Source organism: Gekko japonicus, unplaced genomic scaffold, assembly GCF_001447785.1.
Source record: "Gekko japonicus isolate JY-2015 unplaced genomic scaffold, Gekko_japonicus_V1.1 scaffold369, whole genome shotgun sequence".
NCBI lineage: Eukaryota > Metazoa > Chordata > Lepidosauria > Squamata > Gekkonidae > Gekko > Gekko japonicus.
The window spans coordinates 761,677-775,323 of NW_015160846.1; the positions used below are offsets into that span (position 1 = coordinate 761,677).

Below are 13,647 nucleotides of genomic sequence, written 5' to 3' on the forward strand. Positions count from 1 at the left end.
TTCTTGAGAGAGCTCTCTCAGCCCCACCTACCTCCCAGGGTGTCTGTTGTGGGGAGGGGGAGGGGAAAGGAGTTTGTCAGCCGCTCTGAGACTCCTTCAGGTACTGAAGGGCGGGGTATAAACCCAATCTCTTCCTCTTCCCATATATTCAAGAAAAGGGAACCAAATGTTTCAAATAATCTGAATTTAAGTCCGGATTCTCCACCGAGGAAATAACATCACAGATATTTTGTCCATCGCCAGGTATCCCCATAACGTATTGAACCACATACTCGGTTAGGGTTGCATACTATTTTTCCAGTGCCTGGCCACTAAAGTCTCGGCTGCTGCTGACATATAAGACATAGAACCATAGAGTTGGACCATACAGCATACAGGCCATCTGGTCCGACCCCCTGCCCAATACAGAACCAGCCTAAAGCATCCCTGACAAATATTCGTCCAGCCTCTTCTTGAAAGCGGTCAGTGAAGGGGAGCTCGCCACCTCCCCCTAGGCAGCCGATTCCACCTCTGAACCACTCTGACTGTACCTTTCTGCATGTAACTTAAACCCGTTGCTTCGGGGTCCTCTCCTCTGCTGCCTAATGGAACAGCTCCTTGCCCTCAAAGATTTAAAGAGAGCCATCCTGTCCCCCCTCAGTCTCCTCTTCTCCAGACTAAACATTCCCAGGGCCCTCAGCCTTTCCTTGTAGGGCTCAGTTTCCAGACCCCTGATCATCCTCGATCTTTCCTGACAGCAGGAACATCTATCCCCTCCCATAAGTTAAGCAACACAAGTTCTGGCCCCATGGGGATACTGTGTCTGGTAAATCACATACCAGTTTAAGAACAGTGGTCCAATACTGCACCATAAGAGGGCATGTCCACCAGTGGTGAATGTTAAGAGCCAGGCTGCCCACATCCCCTCCAACAACTGGGGCTATGTGAGGCTAAAATGCCGTGTGAACGCAGAGTGGTCAAATGCCCCACTGGTGGACCTCCTGATGGCAATTGGTGTTTTTGGCCACTGCGTGACAGAGTGTTGGACTGGAGGGGCCACTGGCCTGATCCAACATTGGCTTCTCTTACGTTCTTATGTTCTATGAACGATTTTCCCGGAATGGGGATTCTCGCCTTACCCTGTTCTGGTGAGCCTCCAGCTTGACGAAGGAGCACTTGCGCAGGTCTCCACCCATGTCCGCCAGGGTCTGGGGGCTGGCCTGGTTGTCCCGGTCGTGAGCGGCCAGGGTCCGCACGAGCTGCTGGGCGGCCCACTGCCGGTGCTGTGAGGACAACCTTGAAGAGAGGCAGCAAGCGGCTAGTGCGTTGGCCAGCTCCAGGGGGCCTACAGCGGAAGGATCACAGGAAGGGGTGGGCATAGAAACGGGCAATCGCACCTGCTTAGACAGAACGACGAGGCGAGGCCGAGGCGAGGGCCGAGAACGGAGACGAACAGACCGCGTTACGCGCAACCGCCTCTCCGGAAGTGAACTCTGGAGCCCGGGAGGGGAGGAGCCCCCCCCCCCCCCAATGCCTCCACATTTTATGACCTACAAAACCTTGACTCCAGGATACATGCCCCACCCAGCCCAACATATTCCTCCTGGGCCCATAGCTACAGTGGGGCTTTGGGGGCCTCTGCCCCCTTTCTTAAAGGCACAGCCCCACAAGAGTTTCTCCTGCCCAAGGGTTGGCCTTTCTTGACTACAGAAGTCATCAGCCCCACCGGCTTCCCAAGCGCAATCATTCAGTTAACGCAGGCAGCAGCATTTGCACTTAGGCACAGTCAGGGGTCATTTCCTGCAGGAGCGCACAGGAGCAGAGCTCCGGCAGTAAAGAGCTCAGGGGGCGGGCACATGCAACAAGCCCCACCCCCTGCTACCAGCAGCCCCAGGCCACAAGGAGCAAGAAGCCTGTTTCCTTCCTTCCTTCCTTCCCTTCCCCTCCTTCTCTCTCTGTTTCCTTCTCTTTCTTTCCCTCCTTCCTTCCTTCCTCCACAGATCTGTGCGTTCCCCCCCCTGATAGCAATCCAAAACAGTCCAGTGGCACCTTTAAGACCAAGTTTTATTCAGGTACAAGCTCTCCCTCCTCTGCGAGGGCAGATCTGCGCGTCCCCCCCCCCTGATAGCTAGGAATCCAAAACAGTCCAGTGGAGCCTGAGCGGTGGGTGTTGCCTTCTGACACACTTCCGGTGATGTAATGGGGCGTGGCATATACAAATGAGTTATGCTAATGAGTTATGCTAATGAGCTCCAGCACCTCTTTTTCCATGAAATGACTCCTGGACACAGTCAAGATTTTCGCTCCCACACTCAGTTATGGCACACCCAAGGGCTATTCTCACAGAAGACGGCCCATAAAAGCTAAGTCCTACTCTCACCACTCAAACAGACTGACGGGTCTCTTTTGCAGGTGGATAACGTCTATTATGATTGTCCGCACACAAAACTCCGACCCAAGGAAGCCCACATCCAAGCCTCCCCCCCGCCTTCAATGGAGCTGAAACGCCTCTGGCGAAATGTTCTCAGCCTGGACTTCTAAATCGAAGGAACCTGGTGAGAAACCAGGGGAAATCCCGCTGGCGGTTCTGGCGCTGAAACAGCCTCCGTGCTCAGAACAAATACCTTTCTTTTCCACTTCCGCTTTGTCGTAATGGGGCCGCAGCCTGGCCCCTTTGTCTGCCAACAAGGCCACGAGGGCTTGGGTCACCACAAAGTTGGGAGACGTCACAAGCTTGTTCTCTTCTGCTATCCCTCGCAGGAAGCTGGGCAGGAATTTCCGCTGCATCGGGTCGTCCACCGTGGTCAAGTTAACACCTGTCGCTGCTGAAATCAGGTTCTACAGACAAGGAGGAACGGAGCGAATGCTGTAGATAATCAACAGCACCAGTTGTCCCGCCACCCCACCCCCCACATGCAAACGCACACGCAAGTATGCTAACTTTTCAATCAAATACAAGAATCCAATCCTGGCAAAATCGTATTTGGGACCACTTCATTATGTCCAAAATATCACTTAGCACACTCAATCTTTCCTCCGGCAAATCTGAAGAAAAATTTATAGCATCCTGGTATTCACTCATTAACTATATGGTTGAATCTGATGTAATTCCACCAAATCCTTTATACAATGATATACTTTTGAAACTTGAACCTGAAACATTATTCAGAGTTTTCTCCAAATCCCCAGTCCGTCTACATGTCATTTGCATTTTATGCATGTATTAAATAACCAACAGTATGTTTAATAACAAGAAGCATGTTGAATAACGAACAATTTATGAATCTAAACAATTTGGAGCTTTATGTGATGTTAAGTCGTATACGACTCCTACTAATTCATCTGTTTCCTTAAATTACTGTAAGTGAGAAAGGAGCCAGGCAAGGAAAAGCAGCAGCGAGTAATGGGACTTCTGCCCTCGCCTGCTTACTTGCTCTCGGATCCGTCCCTCAGATCCAGCTGCACTGCTTGCACAGTCCCATCGCACGAGGGCACGCGCATCGCCAACAGCGGCTTCCTGGCTGAATGATGCCAGGAAACCTCTGCTGAGCCCCCCGGGTGGAGAGAGCTTTATACTTTCTACCTTGTGCAGAGCTCCGGGGCGTGCTTTCCCACTGGGATCGGTAACGCCCCCCACCCCGGCCTGGTCCCAGTCACTAAAGCCTGGTTCCCACGGATGTCTGCGCCCAGGCCAGATTTCAGACTTCCCTCTCTAACACGAGTGACCACGATTTCCCATGATATTGAGAAAGAACAAAAGTTGCACTTGCAGAAAATACAAACCCAGGAAAGGGAGGAGGAGACGACCTTACCTGGGTACACAGCTGGACCAGCAGCTTGGCGGCGCTCGGGGTGTTGGAAGCCAGGCACCCCACGGCCGTGCTGAGGTAGGCCAGGCAGGAAATGGGCTTGCTCATCTTGCTATGCACTCCGCGAGACCTCTCCGAGGAGGCGGACGCCACGCAGGAGCTGGTGGAGAGGCCCGCCCTCCCGGCCGCGGCCAGGCACATCAAGCGCACCAGGGTCCGGATGTCGGTGAGGCCCAGGGACTCCAGGCCGGCGGCAAGGCTGCAACTGGAACCGCTGTCCGGGGGAGGGAGAGGAAGAAGAAGGAGAGACTGGAGTCATACCCCGTGGCCCTTCACTACCCGAAGGAGTCTCAGAGCGGCTCACAAACTCCTCTCCCTTCAGATCTGTTCTGAAGGAATGCAGCAGATCTCTTCTCTCTCGCTCCGGATGGCAAGACTAGCTCTAATGGGGGGAAATCACAAGGGAGTCGATACCGGCTAAATATGAGGAGAAACTGCCTAACTGCAAGAGTGGTTGAGCAGTGGGACAGACAGCCGCGGGGGGGGTGGTGTGTGGAGGCTCCTTCGCTGGACGTTTTCAAGCGGAGGCTGGACGGCCATCTTTCGGGTATGTTGTAGGGCTCTCTTTTGGCTCTGCTCCTGCAGAGTGCAGGGGGTTGGACTGGATGACCTACAAGGTCCCTTCCAGCTCTGACATTCTATGATTCCCCTCCTCACCACAGACACCCTGTGAAGTAGGTGGGGCTGAGAGAGCTCTTTCCAGAACTACCCTTTCAAGGACAGCTCTTGTCAGAACTATGCCTTGCCCATGGTCATCCAGCAGCTGCAAGTGGAGGAGTGGGGAATCAAACCCGGATCTCCCGGATTAGAGTCCATGCTCTTAACCACTGTACCAAACCGGCTCTCATGGGGGCAAAGCACAAATTTGCAGTGAGAGAGAAGAATGAGTGAAAACTGCCCCTGCCCTCCATTCCTCTGGTGGAAGATGACCCGTGGATTGAACCCTAAGCGTTTACGAGCTCAGTCTTTTACTCCATTCAAAACCTGGCCGCCACCCCTACCAAAGCATGCCGAGCCCAATCGGGACTGGAACAGTTCCCAGGCACGGTCCTGGGGCCTCCGACCGAAGCGCAGCTCAACGAACCTGACCGACAGCAAGGACAAGGCCCGCATCACCATCGTCCGGGCCAGGAGGACCTGCGCCGCAGCCGTCACCCTCCGCAGGGCCATGATGCGATCGTGCGGGTTGCCCAGGGCCGCGGCCTGCTCCCCCAGGGTGATTCTGCCTGCGGAGCTCTTCTCGATGGAACCATGGCAGCCTGCGAGCCGGGAAGGAGGGGGTGGAGAGAGGAAGGGGAGCTTGGGTGAGGCCCACGGAATGGGGAGGAGAGCCCTCGCCCCGGAGAGCTCCACGTGCAGGCCCCGGTGAGGAACGCCCCCTCCCCATCCCTCACTATCTATCCCGGCACCTCAACTGACAGAAGAGAAGAAGAGAGAAGAGACTGGATTCATACCCCACCCTTCACTACCTGAAGGAGTCTCCGAGCAGCTTACAACCCTAAAAAAAACTCCCCACCACAGACACCCTGTGAGGCGGGTGGGCCTGAGAGAACTCTGACAGAAACTGCCCTTTTTCAAGGACAGCTCTGGCAGAACTATGGCTTGCCAAAGGTCATCCGGCAGCTGCAAGTGGAGGAGTGGGGAATCAAACCCGGTTCTCCCAGAATAGAGTCCGCACACTTAACCACTACACCAAACTGGCTCCAGCATGCCACGGGAGGGACACGACGGCAGAATCATGAGCTGCCGGGCTCCGTGGACCTTTGTTTGGATCCTGAAGGGCTCTTCCTCACCTGGAGGGCTGGCTCAAAAGCTCACTCCCCGGACACCAGCAATTCTTGCCTTGACGCTGAATTCTCTGGGCCAGCTATTTCCCCACAAACGGCCCCTGGCTCATACCGAGAAATGCTGGGGTGATGCGGGGGCGGCGACTTCCCCAGGGAAAGGAGGCCATGCAAAACAGGTGCCCCACTGAGCCATTTGACTGTATTACGCAGGAACAACACTTATGTGTATCAGAGTTAAGCATCTTCCGCTTGGTACCTTCGCATTCACTGGACAGAAAGCTGGGAAGGCAAGAGTAGGCGTGGGGTGCCCATACGGCTGCCTACAAGTAAAAAGGCTTGGCTTTTACAAAAAATATCGAATGTGATCATTTAGGGTGGGGGCCAGGCGGCATTTCTATAGCTTGGAGATATTCTCCACGTCACCTTACCTACCACAAAAACGGTGTTCGGTTTCACTTCTGGCTCCACCCACGGAATCCCACATTCCCTCGCCAAAAAGGGAAGGAAGGAAACGTCGGCTGCCTCTCTAGCTTTTGTGGATGCAGCACACACACACACACACAATGCTCCCTCTAAGCCGTGGAGTCTTGTGAGCAAAAATTCTACTCTGTGAGCTACTGGCATTAAAGTTGTGAGCAAGTAGTTTGGCTACTGCATAAATCAATTTGCTCCAAAGCCCTCGTTCCCGAAACAAAAAGTGTGTGAGCCGGAGGCTAAAAAACCGTGAGCTAGCTCTCACTAAATCAGCTTAGAGGGAACACTGCATACACCCATCCCACAACAGGCAAACAATTCTTCTTCCACATCTATTAACGAATCAAGTCAATTATGTGGCCACGGCTACAAAGCAAGCGTGCGGAGGGTGCAAGGCTCTGGACGACTGCTTTTCAAAGTTTACCGATTTGCATCAAGGTTTCCTCCATGCTGTTCGTGGCTGTGACCATGGCGACGGAGGCGCCCAGCGGATCGCTGTCTGGAAACTGAACGGGCTCGGGCACGATGCGGCGATCATTTAACCCGAGGGGTCCAGCCAAGAGTTCGAATTCCTCCTCGCCGGTCAGTTTTTCGTCCTCGTCAACATCCAGCATGTCCCAGTCTTCTACCCTCCGATAAGGAGACTGGGGTTAGGGAACGGCATTTTCACAGGAAACCAGAACCAGCCAAGGACGTCACCACCAAGACCAAAACAAAGCAGGAAGTACCTTCGTAGACGCTGTCTTGCTTCCCAATCAGGTCCGGTGCCTGCCCTTTGTACCTGGGGAGAAAGGACCACCGTGAGTTTATTCCACACAATTAAATGTCTCAAACTCCTAGATAAATATTAAGCAATTAGAAATCAGGTGGGGTCGCCGTGTGGGTCTGAAGCAGCAGAACAAAGTTCAAGTCCAGCGGCACCTTTAAGGCCAACCAAGTTTTATTCTTGGTAGAAGCTTTCATGTGCAGGCACACTTCTTCAGAGAGAACCAAGTTTGAGGCCAGGGGCACTTTCGTGTACGCTTCTTCAGATACCTTAAAGGTGCCTCTGGACTCAAACTGTATTAAGCAGTCTAAATTGGAAGCAAGAAGGGTTGCTGCTCTCCAGGGTTAGGAGACCCTTTCAGCCAGAGGTGCCAGGGGCAGGCCTTCTGCATGCGAGGCGTCTGCTCAGTTCTCGGAGGCACGGCCCTTCCAAAGGGCCCAGGTGGGTTCAGACGCGGGTATCTCATATTATATTCCTGGCAATTCAGTGGGTTACAATAAAGACCCCCAACTTGTCCAAAGCTCCAAATGGAGCCGATCAGAGATTTCAACCTGTCTCCCACCCAAACCCTAGGCCACGTGACACACTCTGCCTTCTGAAGTCCAAGCTTCCTGCCTTCCCCCCTCAAACGGAAGGAGCCTCAAATGTCTGTTTCCAGCTCGCAAAGAGCTTATTTTGATAATGCTAGCTGTAGCTAAACGCCTTATTGCCCAACATCGGAAAAGGAATGTTTCCCCTACTATTGACCACTGGCATGCTAAACTATGGGAATAGTGTATTTTAGACAAGGTAACAGATAGTGTATCCAGATCTAATAAGGGTTGACTTAAGTGAAAAATGGCTCCCATTAACGAAACACCTTTGGGGCTATTCATCTCAAAACACTGCTAAATGGAAAAATGATTATTTCCCTATTGTCTACATACATTGATCTCTTATAGTCCTGAGGTGCAACGCCAAAATGTTATATTGCATCGAGTACTTAACGTTTTGGCTGACAGGTTATGTGCTTTTATAATTTCTTCCATGTTCAATCTGATTGAACCTATAATTATGTTCTCTCCAACTGTTATGTTTATATTTTTAGATTGCTCCAATTGTAGCATAATTGTTAGTCCATGTATTAATGTTCTGAATGTATTTTTAATGGAATTTCCTCAATAAAACTTCAAAAAAATTTTTTTTAAAAAAATATGTCTGTTTTCAAGAAGGACGGCCCACGGGCCACGCTGCCTTGGGTACCTTTCTGAGGCCGAGGTCTTGGACTTGCTCTTCAGGGCCAAATACTTCTCCCGGCAGCTGCCGCACAAGAGGTAGTAGGGATTCCCGCTTCCGCATTCGCCCCCGAACCATCCGTCCACATAAGAGCCATTGCTGCGGTACCCCTGCCGGTTTGCGCTGCGCCCGCAGCCCGGGTGGTTCCTTTTCATGTGCTGGTTGAAGCTGACGACGCTGGACTCGCACAGCTCGCACACGACGACTTCTTCCCGGTCTTCCGACTCACATACATGCTGCGCGACATAATCACTGGGTTATTTTCGTGCACGTGAAGAATCTCACATCCCGGGTTTTGTTTTCAAATCCACAGCTGTCCACAGTGGTTAGTGATAGCTCAGTATTAAGACAGGACAACCACACGCCTACGCAGGGAGGGCATCCAAAGGTGAGCAAGGTTAACTCTGTGCCAGATCTACCAAAATATATAAACCTCCCGCTCATTACCAATCTACACATATTTACCCTTTCTTGAATTCTGTTCCTGTGATCTGAGATCCACAAGAGCCAAATTCTTTGGCTACAAAATCAAAACTCTGGCTGCTTTTCATATCTGTTTTGCCCTCCTCTCCCCTGCCTCCGAAGTGGCCAGCAGTCTGAAATGGGCCCAATTATTTATTTATTTATTTTCAATTTGTATCCCGCCTTGCCAGTGCAGACTGGCTCAAGGCAGCTTACAGAGGTTAAAATACAATAAAATTCTAAAATACAATAAAATTCTATACGCCATCTTCTTGTTTGAAATACAGGACGTGGCGGCGGCTACAAGCATGGACAGCTTCAAGAGGGAATTGGATCAACATATGGAGTAGAGGTCCACCAGTGGCTCTTAGCCACAAGGTACAGATAGGAACTCTCAGTCTGGGGCAGGTGATGCTCTGTATTCTTGGTGCTTGGGGGGGGGGGGCAACAGTGGGAGGGCTTCTAGTGTCCTGGCTCCGCTGGTGGACCTCCTGATGGCACCTGGTATTTTTGGCCACTGTGTGACACAGAGTGTTGGACTGGAGGGGCCATTGGCCTGACCCAACATTAGCTTCTCTTATGTTCTCATGTACATTATTAATGTTTTGTTTTATCTTGATGTTTTTATGAATGGTGTACATCGCCCAGAGCCCTGCATTGAAGAGATTGGGCGATTAACAAATTTAATAAATGAATAAACTTCCCAAAGTATGAAAGTTGGGAATGTTTTTCTGCACCTGCTTAATTTAATCTCCGAGATCTTCGATGATGGCATGCTGAGTTAGTGTGAGCCGGCTCACAGTTTTTTAGCCTCCGGCTCACACATTTTTGTCTTCACTCAGGAAAGATGGCTCCAGAGCAGACTAATGTATGCAGCAGCCAAATCGCTCGCTCACAACTTTAATGCCGGTAGCTCACAAAGTAGATTTTTTGCTCACAAGACTCCACAGCTTAGAGGGAACATTGGTCATGGCGCTATAAACCACAGCTTTTCTGTGGTATTTCAGCTTTCATTGCTTCCCTTCACAGCATTTCCCGTCCATACTTGCTTCCACCGGAATGGGAGACAGAGGCCTTTCTGTTTTGTTTCTAATGTGATGGGGGCTGGCGGAGGAGAATGGGGCGAGGTATCTTGCAAGATTAGTTGTTGTAGATTTTCCAGGTTGTGTGGCTGTGGTCTTGGCATTGTAGGACCTGACGTTTCGCCAGCAGCTGTGACCGGCATCCTCAGAGGTATCACACAGAAAGATGGAGTAGTCTCTGTGTCAAGATGTGTCAAAGTCCTTGACACAGAGAGTCCTCCATCTTTCTGTGTTATACCTCTGAGGATGCCAGTCACCGCTGCTGGCGAAACGTCAGGTCCTACAATGCCAAGACCACGGCCATACAGCCCGGAAAATCTACAACAATTAATGAACTCCAGCCGTGAAAGCCTTCGACAGCGTATCTTGCAAGAGCTGGGGAGAACTACCAGAGAAAAAAATAATCAAGCAGATCTATGATGAACGGGGACAAAATCAGCACTTAGGAAAAAGGCTTTGATGGTGGTACAAAATGTCCAGCACAAAACCTCTGCCGAGGCAAACGCCGGAAAAGGTTTGCACCTCTTCAATGAAATACCATCTTTAAGGGGGACAGATGGACCAAGAAAGTAATGATAGAATGCAATTTCCTGTGGAAGATCCTCCGAAAAATTTGCAGGCCCTGTCGCAAGAGAGTTTTGATTCCCTCCCCCCTCAAAACAACTGTGAACTATGACTAACTGCCCAGTAGCACTGATGGTTCAATCATGCAAGATGAGCATGAACCCCAAAGATACTCATATCGAGCAAACATGAACGCAGCAAGAAGTAGAAGGCTCAAAACTGTCAGAGGAAAATATGACCTTTCAGTAACAACCAAGAGGGATAAGAAAGACAGTCAGTCTTAGAACGAACAAGTGCTTTGATTAAAAGCAGAGGGGACAGCTAGTCACTAGCATGCTCTCTCATTTAAAAACAGATCAAATATTTGGGTTGCTTACTCCTCTTCCAAAACAGAAGACGCCACAATCATTTCTTTCCTTGAGAAAAAGCAAATTTCGCTCACGGGCACAGAGACAAAAGCGGCAAAAAGCTATCTGCTCGAACCGTTAAACTTGAGCCCGAAAACTTCCAAGTAAGTATTAGTAACGACAGGGCTTTTTTTGGTAGAAAAACCCCAGCAGGAACTCATTAGCATAATTGGCCACACCCAACAGCAGAAACATATTAGCATATTAGGCCACACCCCTGACAGCACAGCTCATTAGCATATTAGGCCACACCCCTGTGTTACCAGAAGTGTACTCATCCAGCCACACCCACCTTTCCCTTCTTATTCTGTTTACCTTGTTTGTTGTCAAAACCCAGGGCTTTTTTTGTAGCAGGAACTCCTTTGCATGTTAGGCCACACACCCCTAATGTAGCCAATCCTAATGAGTTTCTGCTGTTGGGTGTGGCCTATTATGCTAATGAGTTCCTGCTGGGCGTGGCCAACTCGGGAGCCAGCCGGAACTCCGTTCCTGTGCATTCCTGCCCAAAAATAGCCCTGAGTAACGACAAGGTTAATGAGGATTGGCTACTTACTCCTCTTGGCTTTTCTTCTAGCTCTCTACTGTACACATACAAAAATCTTCTACATCTAAGATCCAGATCTAATCCAGTCCTCTCATGGGCCTTACTGACAGAGGTAGCATCATTACCAGCACTTCTTACCCTTCCTTACTGGTTGATAAATGTTCAAACAGTTAAAATAGTTTTTACTGTTGCATAATAGGCTTTTGACGCGACTTGATCCTTATCTCTGGTTGTTGCTTGCTTAATGCTTTTGATGTACATCGTGGTCAATGATGATTTAAAAACAAATAAAAACAGATTTAAAAACAGACTGGCTTGGGATAACGCACAGCGTTACCTTGACACAGAGAGTGCTCCATCTTTCTGTGTGATACCTCTGAGGGTGCCAGTCACAGCTGCTGGCGAAACGTCAGGTCCTGCAATGCCAAGACCACGGCCACACAACCTGGAAAATCTACAGCAACTAATGAACTCCGGTCGTGAAAGCCTTCGACAACACATTTAACACACAGGGTTATTTAGACAACGAAAAATCGGTCTAGGAATCGTGACGTAAGTAAGCAAAGCAGCCCCAGCTGCGTGCACACACACCCAGGTCGGCCAGTCCAATACCTCTGGGATCCACATTCCCAGAATGTCGTTCTCGCTGGCCAGGTCTTGCCCAAACATGGCCTCCATGGCCTCGTCATCCAGGTCGATTTCCAGCTCCTCGTCCAAGTTGAAGTCATACAGCGCTCCGGGGTCCTGCGGCAAGGAGATCCCCTCCCTCCGAGTCTGGTTCCTGTGAGCCTGTACAGAGCGGTACAATCCCGCTTAAAACCAGAGAAGAAAACCACATTCTTTATTTTGCACGTAAACAGGAGCTACCACTAAATACTGCATATTGCCAACAGCGGAAAATCATAATGAGGGCTCAGATGTCGAGGGGACATGGAGACAGGGTTCTTCTGTGTCATACCAATGGAGACAGAGCCGAGGCTTAAGAGACGGACAGTAACTTGGATATGGTGGGAACTGCATGTCCATCTACCGAACTTCAGTTGGAATCACACCAGCGAGGACTGCGTTATACAGACTGTTGGTTGTTTTCATTGGCTCACGTCATACAGTTGGTTTGTAATTTTGGCTGGCGTCCCCATATTGTTGGGAAAGCATGGGGTACGAATGAACCAGTTTTTGTATTTGGATGAATTTTTGTAAAGAGTGTGATTAGCTTTGATTGTGTATTTAGAATTCTTGCACACTGGCATTTTCATGTTACATTATATTTATGTATTTGTGAGTTTGGAGTTTAGTAATCTGATCACGGTTGGTTAGTTTGGGTGTGCTTTTGTCTCGCCTGCCCGCTTTGAACAAACTATGTTTAAACTCAAGCGTTAAGGATATGACTTCTGTGAAGCTATTGCTATTAATGTCAGTGCATACAATGATGAACACACAACAATAGAAGACACAATTGTTATTGTGGTCCTGTTCAGAGGAAGTCCTCACGAAAGAAACGCTGTTCCGGAGAACTTCGTCAACTGCAGCTACCCGTATATATTTTTTAAACATGTCAGATTTTTCTGCACACCTAAGTAATGCCTCAAGTGTGCAGGGAATTCTGTTGAGCCTCCATGTACCCCCAGTTTGCGGAAATAAGTATCCGCATGCACTGGAGACACTTGGCTATTAGTATATAGATGAAACATGAACCGAAACAGAGGACATAAGAACATTTGCGATAAAATGTGATAAAATGAAACTGAAGTGAGCACAATGCGCGGTGGGGTTCCTGCACATGCCTGGAGGGACTGGGCGCGAAAATCCGTTAGAAAAGAGCTTGCTACAGCACCGATCGATCCAGCGCGTGCGCACTGAATCCCATGGGTGTGAAACACGGAGACCACATCGAAGATCTTGTTGTTCTCTAAGGTGATACTGGACTCGAACCCAGCTCTTCTACTGCGGAATAATATGGCTACCCTCTAAAACTTCTTTGTTACATTTACAGTTATTCAGACATCACTGTTACTGTTTTTGAAGTTTTTAAACCCCCTTTTTCTTTAATGTTTTCATAGACATTTCATGTTATTCTGTAAACCCAACGTTCTTCAGAAACTCATCTCCTATCCCCCCTGGCCCCATTGTATGGATTTTTGGACACATGCATGGCTCATTCATGGTTCTTAGATATACTGAACAGCCATATAGCCATAAAGGTAAAGGTTTCCCTTGCTTGAAAGCCAGTCGAATCCGACACTAGGGGGCGGTGCTCATCTCTGTTTCCAAGCTGAAGAGCCAGCGCTGTCCGGAGACATTTCCGTGGTCATGTGGCCGGCATGACTAGACGCCAAGGCATACAGAGCACTGTTACCTTCCCACCGAAGCGGTACCTATTTATCTACTTGCAATTTCTTGTTTTTGAACTGCTTTTGGAGCCGCTACCACTACTCCCC

The 13,647-nt window shown here is 49.8% G+C and overlaps 1 protein-coding gene across 1 annotated transcript in view; it reads right to left on the reverse strand.

Annotated features, from left to right (window-relative positions):
* The window catches only part of HERC1 (HECT and RLD domain containing E3 ubiquitin protein ligase family member 1), a 114,220-nt gene that overhangs the window by 32,231 nt on the left and 68,342 nt on the right, over positions 1-13,647 (reverse strand). The window contains exons 43-50 of the mRNA XM_015420137.1: positions 11,822-12,021; positions 8,118-8,386; positions 6,838-6,890; positions 6,534-6,734; positions 4,933-5,107; positions 3,792-4,062; positions 2,604-2,817; positions 1,088-1,324 (exon numbers count right to left, since the gene is read on the reverse strand). Of these exons, the coding sequence (XP_015275623.1) occupies positions 1,088-1,324; positions 2,604-2,817; positions 3,792-4,062; positions 4,933-5,107; positions 6,534-6,734; positions 6,838-6,890; positions 8,118-8,386; positions 11,822-12,021 (1,620 nt within the window). The remainder of the gene's footprint in view (positions 1-1,087; positions 1,325-2,603; positions 2,818-3,791; positions 4,063-4,932; positions 5,108-6,533; positions 6,735-6,837; positions 6,891-8,117; positions 8,387-11,821; positions 12,022-13,647) is intronic.